At 37.9% G+C, this 13,851-nt stretch overlaps 1 protein-coding gene across 8 annotated transcripts in view; it reads right to left on the bottom strand.

Annotated features, from left to right (window-relative positions):
• Positions 1-13,851, bottom strand: part of ANKIB1 (ankyrin repeat and IBR domain containing 1) — a 61,364-nt gene that overhangs the window by 38,870 nt on the left and 8,643 nt on the right. For 6 of the 8 annotated variants that reach the window (XM_077303850.1, XM_077303842.1, XM_077303847.1 and 3 more), the window contains exons 2-3: positions 2,096-2,360; positions 6-306 (exon numbers count right to left, since the gene is read on the bottom strand). In XM_077303850.1, the coding sequence (XP_077159965.1) occupies positions 6-306; positions 2,096-2,283 (489 nt within the window). In that variant the 5' untranslated portion in view covers positions 2,284-2,360. Of the gene's footprint in view, positions 1-5; positions 307-2,095; positions 2,361-2,468; positions 2,570-13,851 lie in introns of those variants that run through there. The other 2 variants (XM_077303844.1, XM_077303843.1) reach the window with 2 other exon arrangements.

Raw genomic sequence — 13,851 nt, 5'->3', positions numbered from 1 at the left:
TTTACCTCTACACAGGTCTTCATCCCTGAGGCAGCAGCATAGTGCAAAGGTGTATTTTTTTTGTTATCCACAGCATCAATAGCTGCTCTTTCATATTCTCCTTGGTCAAGCTTTGCTCCTTTCCATTTCAATATCATCTGCAAGCAATCTGCTCTTCTGAAATCGTCCTCAAAGGGCCGAGTCAAGCGAGGCTGAAGAGCTCCATCAGATATCATAATCTGAGGCCCCATACAAAGCAAATGCATAGATGTCTCATTGTGCACATTCCGTTTATTTGGGTTTCCATCTCGAACAAAAAGAAAAGTCCTACATGAAAAAGTAAAGTAGTGATTGAATGTTAATATGATCCAACTTCTTGGAATAGCACAAGTGAGAATAAAATTAATCTAATATCTATTTCTGAGATAGTGGAGGAATTTTTTTAGAAACCCATCAAGGAAGTCAAGATTCTATACTCAAAAATGTTGATTTCTGAAACTCCCACATAAATTATGCAATTTAAATATTTGAAAAATAACTCTTATCGCAACTCTGTGGCATCTTGTGAGCACAACAGCATGGTTGCTGGGGACACCAGTGTGAGTGTAGCCTGTGCAATCCTGCTGTGGGAACAATTTCTCAGTCCCTAGATTGTGTGGTCTCCTCTTCAGTGGAGCAGCTATTGTGCTGGTGGCTGGCTGCCTTCACCACAATGGCCCTCATGATTAGGCTGTCATTCTGAATAATACAAACAACTAACTAACTGATATATATTTTCAATTCTTATTATATAAGAGGTAGATACTGAAAAGTTAGAGCAGTAGTATTTCCATTTCCTTTAACTCAGGCACTACACTGGGATCCTTTAACACTGATTATTAACCTCCTGACCTCTTAATAGATGTTTTATTTGCCAGTTAGTAGTTGTGGGGTACAAATGTTTTTAAATTAAGAAAAATGGATGGATAGAAAGTAAAACAGATGGACCAAAACAAAAGGAATGGCTGTAGATAAAAAAGCTTTCACCGGCTATCCCTGGAAGAGGAACATCAATGGGGATATCATTAACTCTTGGTATTTTAAATAGTTTTAACTAATTTTAGCTTTGAATGAATTGTACTTATTATATATTGTGAACCACTCCAAGACGGCAGGCCCAATAGGTCTATAAATATGATTATAAATAAATAAATAATAAAGGAAGAGAAACATATGCAGGTTAATAAAAACAAAAGTAGGTCCCATGTTGCAAGTTAAGGTTTATGTAGAAAATATTTATTACTTCGATGCCTACAGATCCTATTCTGAATTTGCCTCTGGTGGTCGAAAGTGCTGACGACTCTGGGTTTTCAAGCAAGAGATGAACAGAGGTGGTTCCTCTTCGCAGCAACCTTAGTTTTCCATGCTGACCTTCCATTTAAGTACTAACCATGATAGCTCTACTTAGCTTTCAAGATCTGATAAAATAAGGCTAGCCTGGGCCATCCAAGTTAGGGCAATTTTCCTTTAAGTGTATTTATTTATTGTTTCTGTAATTTCCCCCTAAAAACACCAAGTGTTTTTCTCAGTTTCTTCAACACTTGTATGTTCTGTTCATAAATGATCTGGATCTCACCTAACTCTCCAGTTTGGATACTTGTTGATGAGCTGTTTGATTTATATGAAAATAATTTTTGTCCTAACCAAAAATCATCATTCAGTAGATACCAAACCTGTATTTCTGCATAAGAGAGTCAAGAAATAACATGAACTGCAATTTAGTAAGGAAACATATCCGCTTTGTACTACAAGTCTTTTGAATCTAGAGGAGGGCAAAGACTATGAGACTATAATTCAGACTGCATATTTATTTACTATATACTTATAGTTCAGATTTCACACTGAGTCTCAAAGAGGATTACACAGTGTAAATCAATAATATTCCATACAAAGATATCTAATATGCACAGTGTAGGTCAATATGAGATCTATAGTGATATTTATTACACTGCTTATCTTTGCTAGGAGCATGAAATTAGGGGGAAAGATGTTTCTATTTTAAAGTTATTTATGGTAGATTAAATAAGACTCTGTGGCCATACCTAAGAATATTTTGCACAGAAGTGACAATACTCACCCTAAAATTCGGTTCATTCCATGCCTAGCAGCATAGTGTAATGGAGTGTTGTGCTGGTAGGGCTCGCCATAAGAAATATTGGGATCCAGAGATTCTTTTAGTTGAGGATTACTCTCATATATTTGGCAGGCCAAATTCTCATCTCCATTTATAAGTGCTTTGCGAAATTTGGTAGTTGTATTTCCCATGATGTCTTCAATATAGTGATGCTTCTTCTGTATCCCTTTAAGTACGTGCTGTGTATTTCACCAACATGCTTTAGGTTCTGGAAAAAACAAACAGTATTTCCAATGCAAACAGATTATATATTATATTTCCCCCACCCACCCCCAAATATATAATGAAATTGAAATAAAAATGTAAAATGTTTCACCGTAAACCTTAGACGATGAGCAAGGAATTCCTGTGGTTACCTAGTTCTACAAAGTTTAACTTCTGCTCTGTTAAACGATAACATCTTTCCTACATAAACATGGTAAAACTGTATCCAAACACACACTTTGGACTCTAACCATTGAAAAAAATAATAAATTACTTCCTCAATAAGAATGTAAGGCAAATCTCAAGCTGTGGCATTTAAAATTTATCACACAAAAAAGGTTTAAAACACTGGAATTATAGTTAGAGGACTAAGAATAGTCCACACAATTTTTCACATAACACCTTATGTTGTAAAGAAGCCTAATAATTTTGTCCTTGCACCAGAAGATAAAGTAGGATACCTTTCCACCTAACTTCTACAATACGTAAGCAGTAACCATAATGTTATAATCTTACATATTGTGCTCACTTGCAATTTAGCCTCTAAAAATAAACAGGAATCTTGACACATCTTAAAGGCCAATAAAATTTTATTCCAGTGTAAGTTTCATGAATTTGAGACCACTTCTTCATATGCTATGAGTGGATCCCTGCTACTTACAGAAAGTTATTTTATAAAGGAAGTTTGAAAAAAAAAAAACAAGAACAAACATCAGCGTCAAGAGACCACATGCAAGAAGCAGGGAGTGAAATGTAATGATTGTAAACTTCAAATCTAATCAGGAAAATATACAGGGACCATTCATTAACTATGCAAAACCTGTTAGCTCATGCGATCGATGGGGAGTCACAGATAGTTACAGTTAATTTCAGAGCCGCAGTAAGGAAGGAGAAAGAAAGGACCACCAACCTACCTTATTGGCATAATGTAAAGATTACTGTGATCTCAACGTTTACACACATTATGTCCAGAAACCGTTATTCCAATTATGCACGGGCAGGAACACCTGCGTTGGCGGCGGCAGGGCATCTGAGAAAATCCCCGATTATGCACACTGCCGCCGCCAGCCAGGGCCCGGCCCAGGCCCTTAACACAGGTCCTTCCAGAGTCCTGGGACTCCCGAGGGCACAGGCGAGGGCCAGGCCGCCCGAGCCCCATGCAGAATTGGAGAAGCCAGGCTTTTGGTTTAGGTTCTGGCTTTTGGCCCGGCTCCTCCCTCGACCTACGACATCCCTGCAGGGACGCCTCTCGCCCCTTACAGCCCCTGCCGATCAAGTGAATAACATCTCAAAATAGATGCAAAGGAGATTACTTAAGAAAGTGAGCCATGCCACACTGCAAACAAAGGCACATTATAGAATATGCAGTCAAAAATTAACCATGTGAAAGGTTTAAATATTTTTGCAGATAGACAAAGGCAGAGATTAGTTGGTGGAAATAAACTCTTGTTTTTCTTGCACAGCAGTACTTTGGCATGCACTGTCTCTCTCATTGCACACATTAACCTCCTCTCTTTCCCAAACACACAATGCATCAGCTTGTTGGAGTTTGCAGGACGTAGTGCTCTCTGGGAGATACAAGGCAGATTTTCACCACTACAATGTCACTGAATTCTGATTATAATCTAAATCAGCGAATGGAAAAACAATGACTCTGCAATTCAAAGGAAACGTTTGCTCTCCTACAGCCATTCGCCACGACTAAAAAATACAACAAAAACTGGTCCAATTATATCCCTCACCAGTTAACTCCTGTGCCAAATTTGATACTGATAGGACATATTGTCATTATAAACAATAGAGTGTTCAGGATGCGTAATGACAGGACATTAGAAAAACCAGCTGGCTTCATTAATACAGCTGCTCTTCCAGCTGCATAATTAACGTAAATAATGTATTTCAACGAGACTGAGCGCTCCTTAATGGAATCACTTGAGAAGCGATGGTTTTAGTAATTTAAATTTCATGCCTAGAAATATGACATTGTAGAAAAGTAATATATTGTCCTGTGCCAAATTTTCATGAGCAAACATCCCCAATTCCAAAAGCAGCTTTTGTGAGCTTCAAAATGTTCTCTAAAAGTCAACATAAAACCATATAAAAGTGAAGGTGGAATGTATTGTCCTCAATCTGAAATTCTTAATAGACCTTCTGACAACTACACGGCAGATCTAGCTACATGATGATTAGAAAGCATGAAAACAAATCCAAATGAAGGCAATACTTATGATCACTTATCACTATAATACAATGGTTCGCAACGTTCCTAGTGCTGTGACCCCTTAATACAGTTCCTCATGTTGTGGGGACCCCCAGACATAAAATTATTTTGGTTGCTTCTTCTGATATGCAGGATGTATTTTCATTGTTACAATTTTTTTTAACACACAGGACATCTGTGAGGAGGCTCCATTCACCTCCACCGTTTTTTAACACACAGGACATCTGCAGGAACGCCTTGCAATGTGCGAGTGTTTGAGTTCTCCAAAAGGTGTTAAAAAAAATTAATGCTTCTATATATTAAAACTCCCCACTTAAGTTTTATTCTAGTTTTCTGCTTGCAATGAATTTTGTTTTGTGGGATAGCATTCAATAATGGCACACTTCATTCTACCTTCAGATTCAGTTGCTGATCCAACCTCATACCCAGAACTCTTACATCTCCACAAACTTGATATAATCAGCATGGACATGTTGTGCATTTTAAAAATGAAATAAAATAAAAGGTTTATGTTGGGCCATAAGTAATGATGAAATTATCCTAACTTCTAAAGCAATTACCCACTTTCCTGGAACAGGTGTCGTTAAGGACCAGTGTACAGAAGAGCCACAGGTGGTAGGTCAAATAGCCATACAAGGCCCCCCAAGCTCCTTGTGTATGACTGTGTTAGATACTTGAGGATGAGGACACGTTTTTAACCCTGGTATTTCAAAGAAATGTTTACATTCTATGAAACAGAGAGCTTGATATCTTGATATTACAGTAGTATGATTTTACAAGAAGCAAATCTACAATTTATATATTATTAGGAGTACTAGGATTTACCAGTTAAAATGCTTTCATTTAAGTCTATTTATTTCAATAAGTCTATTTATTCTAAATCTCTATAAAAAATACAACTTTCTAAAGATTTTAAAGAATAATTTGGATAATGACAAAAATTGATCTCAAACTTGAAAAACTGGCAATTGTTGTAATCTCCAGTCCATACACTAGAGCTCTTGATATAAACATATTATTTTGTCCATTTTAAAAGGAAAACTGACAGCCCTTACTATAAACTACCTTTTTAATTGTTTCAGGGGGTATTTTTGCTGGTCCACAGAATAAGAGTTAAATTAAACATCCTAGAGACCAGCACAATTTTGGGGTGTGAGTGATAGCCCTGTTCATCAAATATCTAACAAAGGGAGTTTCGACTCTTTAAAGCTTAAGTCCCTGAAATCTTGTTTTCTAACGTAAGGTTCTGCTGGACTTGAATGTAACTATCTGTACTCGACTACAAAGCAGGCACATTAAATCATTTCACACATCTTAAGACTTCACAACTGTATGATGTACTTCAAGTAAACACTTTATTCAAGTACTTAACATATTTTTTTCTCAGAAGACATCACACAGAATATTAAATTCTGCAAAACAGAAGACGGAAATGCGACCAGACAATGGAATGATACTTATGGTTTCCTGTATTTTAAAATCTCTGGACTAGAGATAGCCCAGTTAAGGCATGATTTGTGGTAAAACTCAACAAGAGTAGAAGACATTCTGTGAAACTTAGTCAAGAACTAATGGAGCAGGGTTCCTCATGCCAAGTTGGCCAAGATGAAGTGTGGGTGTGCTTTGGCTTCTCATCTTCCAGTTTGTGCACATTCATTCCCAGAAGAGACCTGGGACACAGTACAGTACATCTTTGTATACATTCAGAGGGTACAACAACTAAAATCCAAAAATCCTTGGGGAAAAAATTGCTTCCCTGTAATTGGATGTCTCCAAGAAATCATATGCCCAATTGTACATATAGGAATTCCGTGGCAGCACAGAAGGAACTCCATAAAGTTTTAGAAGTCTAACTGAGAAACTGACATTCAAATCCCTTCCTCAAGGGCCAGCTTGTGAAGTGGTTAAGAGCAGTGGCTTCTCATCTGGAGAGCCAGGTTTGATCCCCCACTTCTCCACATGCAGCCAGCTGGGTGATCTTGTGCCAGTTACAGTCCTATTAAAGCTATTCTCACAGAGCAGTTTCTTTCAGAGCTCTCTCAGCCTCACCTACTTCAAAGTGTCTGTGGAGAAAGGAAGGGAAGGCACTTGTAAACTGCTGAGACTCCGTCAGGCAGTGAAAAGCAGAATACAAAACCCAATTCTTTTTCTTCTTTGTCTTAATTAATGTAGTAACTGAATGTACTTTAATTGGTTCATTATCATCCCCTGACCCCAAAACTATAACTGGCCTAGGAATCTGGATTTAAGCTAGCTATCTCAAATTTTGACAGGGACAATGCAATCTACCTATATACTACTGATGCTTAAACTACGGTTTGACTTCCTGAATATAAGAATGTGCAAACTTTCATTGTATTAGATAGTTAAGCTAGCATTTCTTATTTCCTGAACCTGCATACTTTTGGAGACTTGTCTATTATATATACTTTAACTTGTTCTAAGAGACATTGCAAATATTTTTTTTAAGTCTGTTTCTTGTGCACACTTGCCCAAGGGTTCCAATTTGGGATTCCCTGACATACTCAAAGAACACCAACAGACAAGCAACCTATTCCCCCTCCCTTCTCAGTCTTTGTGCAATCCTACATACGAACTATTAGGAAGGTGAAATACCTGAAGTTAAGTACAATTCTCTGAACTAAACTAACTTCTCCACCCATACAGTGGAACAATGAAAGATCGGGTTTTTGTTATTTCTTTAGTTATCTTAAAAGTCCCAACCATTATGTTAAATTTTTTTAAAAAAAAATAAGATTTCAGGCAGGAAAGAGAAACATCTAGGGAATGAAAAACAGAAAACGGGAGAATTTGAATATGATGATCAGATTATGGAGCATATGGCTAATTAGCCTATCACTGACAATAAGCTTGGCATGGGAAACAAATGGCAGGCAGAGGTGAAAACAGGCAGAAAGGAAATGGAAGACATGAAAGCCGCACAGGACAAAAAGAATACCGAGGGCACACTATCCATGTATATATAAGGGCCAGTTTACACGATGCCTCCATTATTCCATTACTAGGCTGAAATACTTATATTTAAATACGCCATGTTTTAGCTTGCAAGGAAAACTTAATCAAACCAAAATAAGATGCCCTAGTGCTCAGGCACAAAGCTTTCCAGAAAGACTACTGCCACCTTAGTATAACAGCATCTTCATGGTAAAGATAAGGTGGAAGAGAGAACGCTGTATGCTATCTTGACATGTCTGAAGAAACAACAGGTAGGATAAAAATATGATTGAAAGATCTTTTTAAAAACACCACTTTATTTTATACTCAAACACTCCCTCCCTCCCTCTCTCTGTCCCCCCAGAAATAATACTCAAAAACCCTTGATATGATTTAGTGATATGTATTTGCAAATTGTCATAAGGATGCCATATGCAACCTTCTACATGTCTCATCAGGCGATCCAGGAATTTGTTTGTAGCAGCAACAGCAAATTGCTGAGCACATGGATATTCCAGAACTTCCCAGTTTGGGAGAGAAAAAGAAGCCCAACTGTCTCCTAATTCTTTCTGCCAATCAGCTGGGGGAAAGGAAAGACAAATCTGTGAGCACAATAATAGATCACTAGACTGAGGGCATATGAATATGTACTGTCTCTACGCCGGTAACAATTTCTCCCCATGAGAGTCCTACAGGAAGAGAAAGGCATTACTTTGTATGACGCAAAAGAGATGTCTAATTAAAGCATTTTTGTTAGAGATAGCCTTAACCTTATTACTCCTTAGAACTGTGAATGTCTTTCTCCATACAATGCTAAGAGACAGCATGACCTTGTTACTCTCCCAAAGGCATCTTAATTTGCCATCTCTGTATACATCCATTTTCCTCTAACAAGAAGGCAATTCATCCAGTCAATACCATTTGAAGACATTTCGGTTCAGAGCAGAAAAGTTAACTATATAATGTCACACATTGTTCAAAAGAAAAGCATTAACATTTACACAAAATCTAAGATTGCTTTAAAATGGTATTGGGAATTTCCATGTGCATAGGTTTTGAACTAAATTTATATTAATCCTGGGTGAATCAGTTTGTGCAGACACCCTCTATGAAAATTTCAAAAACTACAGTGTTATTTTCAGGTATATTTACATGCAGTCTGTATTTTAAGAAACAATGGACCCGTGAATGTCATATGATCTGAGCACACACTGGATTCATGCACTTAAAGAGAGCTGTGTCGAAGAAAATTTAATAAGCATAATCACAACCTTGACATCCTAATCCTAAACAACGTTATTTTCTAGTATTACAAACATTACTCTGTATGAATGTTTCCCATAATCACACACAAATGCAAAGTAATTAATGCATATTCCATGTCTGAGAGGCAGCGCACGTTGTTTCAGCTGAAATATATGACTATTGCATTGTGCAATGCAGATTGTATCCATTAGCATACAAATAAGATATTTAAAGTCAAATGACAATTAGGAGATATGAAAGAAAGTTATGTTCAAACAACAAACATGGCTAGCAGTTCTGCTGGGACCAGGAGAGGGAGTGTTTTAGTGCTAGGAAGCAACTCCAGGATAGCTGCATTCCTTCCACTTGCATTAATATCAAGTAGCGTCTACTGCAGTTGCCAGGCAGTGTCATCACTGGGGAAGTAAAGAACAGTGACGACACGGAGCAACTGGTTCTGGTATCTCCCCATTAGAACAACTGTAAATAAAATATGACAGTAAATTAAAAAAAAAAACTGCAGTAGTTTTACTAGAACTGAGGGCAATTGTAATTTTTATAGGGCTTCTGCAAGAGCAACACTCCAAGCTCCTTAATGACAGAAGTAACTGGATATGACCAAAGCACAGAACATTTTCTTCCTCTATCTTCTTTCTCCAGCACAGCACATGCTTTCCTAATCTTAACAAGGTAGGCATTATTGCAGCAACATTCAAACAAACTTGGGCTCTATCACAGACCCTGCTTCTTCTGCCATGTGTGACAAAAGTGAGGTGGACAGTTATGGATAAAATCTAAATAAATAAACAAACAAATCAATTGGTCTTCTCAGTTTTAATGCCCAAGATAGAATGCTCTCCTTACACTTGCCCTCCTTATAATAATATCCCATGAGTTTCCAGCACTAACTAATGATGCATTTGTTTCTCCATGCTTCTTGTGGAATTCTATCCCCTTCCCCAATACTGCTTTGGATCTCTTCTCTACTATCAAGAAAAATGGGATATAAATGGAGTAATTTAATAAATGATTATTGCATATTTTGTTCCATGACTTCTCTGGCTCATGTCTCAGTTTTAATTCTTCTCTATAACACCACCTGATTTATTTTATTTCTCTGCTTTAAAAAAATATGGTCTTCTGGTCTCAACTGCTTTCACTTTGCTTCTTCCACTGATTCTTCAGAATGGTTTTTGCTGCTTACAATAATATTGTTGATTTTATACTTTGGATGGTGGTGTTGACATTTATGTTATTTATTATATTATTATCTTAGAGTGTGATTTGTTGTAAGATGCTTTGAGAGCCTTCAGGATGAAGGGCAAGATTTTTAAAAATGGTTTAAATAAATAAAATGAATTAAAAAGAAGCATGTAGTTCCCAAGCAGTCACCCATCCAGGCACCTACCAAACTGGCTTCAGCTTCAGCAAGACTGGTGTAACATGTCCCTTTATTGAAAAGAAGCTTTAAGAAGATTTAACTAGTTCCTTTCTTTTTTACCATAACATAACCAACGTTGAAGAGGTAACCATGTTAATATAATAGTATTTTATACTATAATATTTTGCTTCATAAAAGTGACATTTGCCATTACTATAATTGCTAATAAATTCTTCCCCAGGCAGGTTCTGACTGCTGCTGCCAAGTACATCTCTCTAAACCTGATTTAGATGTGTACGTTTGACTATGCACTGCTATATTATGTATTACTTAGAAAGAATATTTTTATCCCATCTCTCACAAAACCTTCTTGCAGTGGCCTTCCCTGTGCTTTGGCTCACTTTCTGGTATATTCACAAAGGACATCTGTATCGAAGGCATGAACTAATTATTAGATGTTAACCTTTTATATCTAATTTTTACAATAATTGAAGTATCTTCTTTGACACTCTAAATCAGGTTCTAGTATGCTTATGATCAGCCTTTTTCAACCTTTTGACCATGGAGGAACCTTTGAAATATTTTTCAGACTTTTAGGGTCCCAGGACGTGATGACATATGCCAATCTATCCATTGATCATTTACAGTTTCAATTGTGAAGAGAAAGTGACAAGGCTGTAGAGCAACAAGGGAGATGAGCTCTAGTGATGTCAGCAGCCACCTGAACTTCTGGGAAAGGCTGCATAACCCCTGGGGAGCTCTCACATAATCCTTAGAACCCTGGTTGGGAATCCCAGGCCTAGATAGTGTTCAAAAATCTAAAGATCCCTACTAATTACAAAAAAATACTGACAATCTGCCAGAGTCCAGTTAATGTCGGGATTATGATATTACACAAGTGAATACTGACAGGGAGCATTAGGGGCCTGCCTTCTTTCACTGGCTATCATTCATCTGATGCAATAAGGAATTTCCACTAATAGCCATACACTGGATATTCACTGACTAGATAACACACATTAGGCACTTAGCTACTAATTACAGCTCCCTGCACGAGTACTGGCACAAACACACTCTTTTCTTTCCTCTGAGAACTGTGGCTATCTAGTGAATTACACGTATTGTAGTTGCCTGAGTACTACTGAAAATATCACCTACTTAGTCCCAAACTGATTCAATTTGTAAAGAAGAATCCACATTATATCACTTGTAGAGTTCTGTATACATGTGTTCTATATGCCATACACATTTAACTGTTTTAACTAGCTGCTATACAGTTCTTTCCTAAAAACTCTAAAAATTCAGAATATTCTCAGCATTGAGGAAAATCCATGCTGAAGATCCATAGGAAGATACTAGCCAACAGCAGTCCCATCCCCATCTCAATCCCTAATCAGTCTCTGGTCTTTAGAATTCTATAGGCAACACCGTCTATAGCCACTCTACAAATTCCAATTTCTCCTAAATTTGTCCACCAAAATTGTTGTTTCCATCTAGAGGAATTGATATCTGCAGTCTGGAGATTAGTTTTAATTCCCAGAGAATGCTAGGCTCTACCATGACATTGGCCCAGAGTTTGGCTTGGCTTTGTGCCACAAACAAGAGATAAAATAGTCCCATTTTCAGAACACTGTCATCCTCAAGGATTAATACATTAATCAAATTTAAATTATTGGTTACCAATCTGGATATAGCTTTGAGCAAATCAAAGACCCAAGCTTCTTTTATATAGATTTAGAGATCAAATGAAGCCTGTATTCTGCAGGTGTCAATATCTATTGCTGGCAACTACTCTAAGTGATCCATCCTTTAAAATCAACTCTGACCCAAGTATGCAAAGAGATAGTAGAAGGCATCTTCTGAGAAAATGAAGAGGCAGAAGGATGACCAGTTTCATATTATTCCACTATCACGCCCCCCTCCCCAATGCTTGCTGATCTGGAACTAACTTTCTTTAAGATATAATTTTCACATCCATTGTTTTGACACATTAACATACTTGGCAATGGACTTTAAGGTTACATGGATGTTACATTTTTAACTTAGAAATACAGAGTTTTGGTATCTGTATGAGTTTCGTGGGAGGGAGCCATGGCTCAATGCTTGGCATGCAGAAGATCCTTGGTTCATTCCCCAGCATCTCCAGTTAAAAGGATCAGGTAAGAGGAAAGCTACAGCCCGTGAGAGGAGACAACACTGAATTTGATGGATGGATGGTCTGATTGAGTATAAGGCAGATTCATGAATTATGCAACAACTCACAAAGCCCAGCTTAGCCAGAGCTCATCACAGGAAGCCAATGGCAAGCCACCTCTGCTCATCTCCAGCCTTGAAGATGGACTTGCCCTACTTAGGTTGCAATTTGACAGCAAGTTATTCATGAGTGATGCAGTCTTCATGCACAATTATTCATAAACCTGCCAAACAACTGATATGCTATCCTGAGCAGAGTTCAAGCATTGAAAGCAGGGGAAAGGACAGGATAACTTTATTGGAGTCTGGCCAGCTCACACCCTCTACAGTGGGCAATCTCCTCTACAATGAGCAAAAATAAATCAAATTAACTGAAATGTATTTCCCTCTGTCTGTTACATACTTATATGGAGTGTCTGGATTATGTGAGATTTACTGACACTAGTAAGAAGCAGGGTTAGATTAAAACGAATTATGTTCTGAAGTGTATTGCTGGTACAACTCAACCCCTTCTTCTAGAACAAAGTGTGAGTGCTTGTGCAATCAAACCAGGACCTGTAGTTCAATAAACAGATTTGTGCTTTCCTATATGAAATGATCTCTGAAGAACTACCTGTCTCAGAGCTCCTTGTGCAGGGACAAAGCATCACAGTAATCAACAACATCACTCCCAATTGAGAGTGGAAGCTAATAACATAACAGTGAGCTTTGCAGAACTTTTTCAGGTTAGAAGTTAATTTTAAAAAGAAAAGAAAAAAAGAAAAGCCAAAGAGGAGCATGTTAGAAAAACCCCATTAAGGGACACCATATTTTTTATAAATACAGAAAATGACGTTTCAGAATGAAAGCAACCTTTATTTCGTTACTTATGAAAGTGTGTGTATAGACTGGGTTGTGTTACATCTGAGAGAGCATTTTCATATTACAGGGTTTCAACAAATGAGACTTTGTATGTGTTATTCTGTATAAGGGCAAGACCTGCTGTTGTGATAAATCACACTCACAGAGCTTTAGTTCACTACTTGACAAATGGAAAAGTGAAGAAATGGCTTTAAAAAGAGCAGTCTTTTAATGCACTGAAGACTTTTACAGGGGCTTGACCGGGCAGGCCAATTATGGAGACTGCAAAACAGCTCATTAGGTAAAAAAGGTAAAGGTATCCCCTGTGCAAGCACCGAGTCATGTCTGACCCTTGGGGTGACACCCTCTAGCGTTTTCATGGCAGACTCAATACAGGGTGGTTTGCCAGTGCCTTCCCCAGTCATTACCGTTTACCCCCCAGCAATCTGGGTACTCATTTTACCGACCTCAGAAGGATGGAAGGCTGAGTCAACCCTGAGCCGGCTGCTGGGATCGAACTCCCAGCCTCATGGGCAGAGCTTTCAGACTGCATGACTGCTGCCTTACCACTCTGCACCACAAGAGGCTCTAAAAAACAGTTCATTACATACAGGTAAATTCAACAAGATGTACCTGCATATAATAGGGTGCTGGACTTTA

The sequence above is a fragment of the Paroedura picta genome, chromosome 11 (assembly GCF_049243985.1).
Source record: "Paroedura picta isolate Pp20150507F chromosome 11, Ppicta_v3.0, whole genome shotgun sequence".
Classification (NCBI taxonomy): domain Eukaryota; kingdom Metazoa; phylum Chordata; class Lepidosauria; order Squamata; family Gekkonidae; genus Paroedura; species Paroedura picta.
Note: the sequence above shows the minus strand (reverse complement) of the source record. Positions and strands in the feature narration are given on the sequence as shown.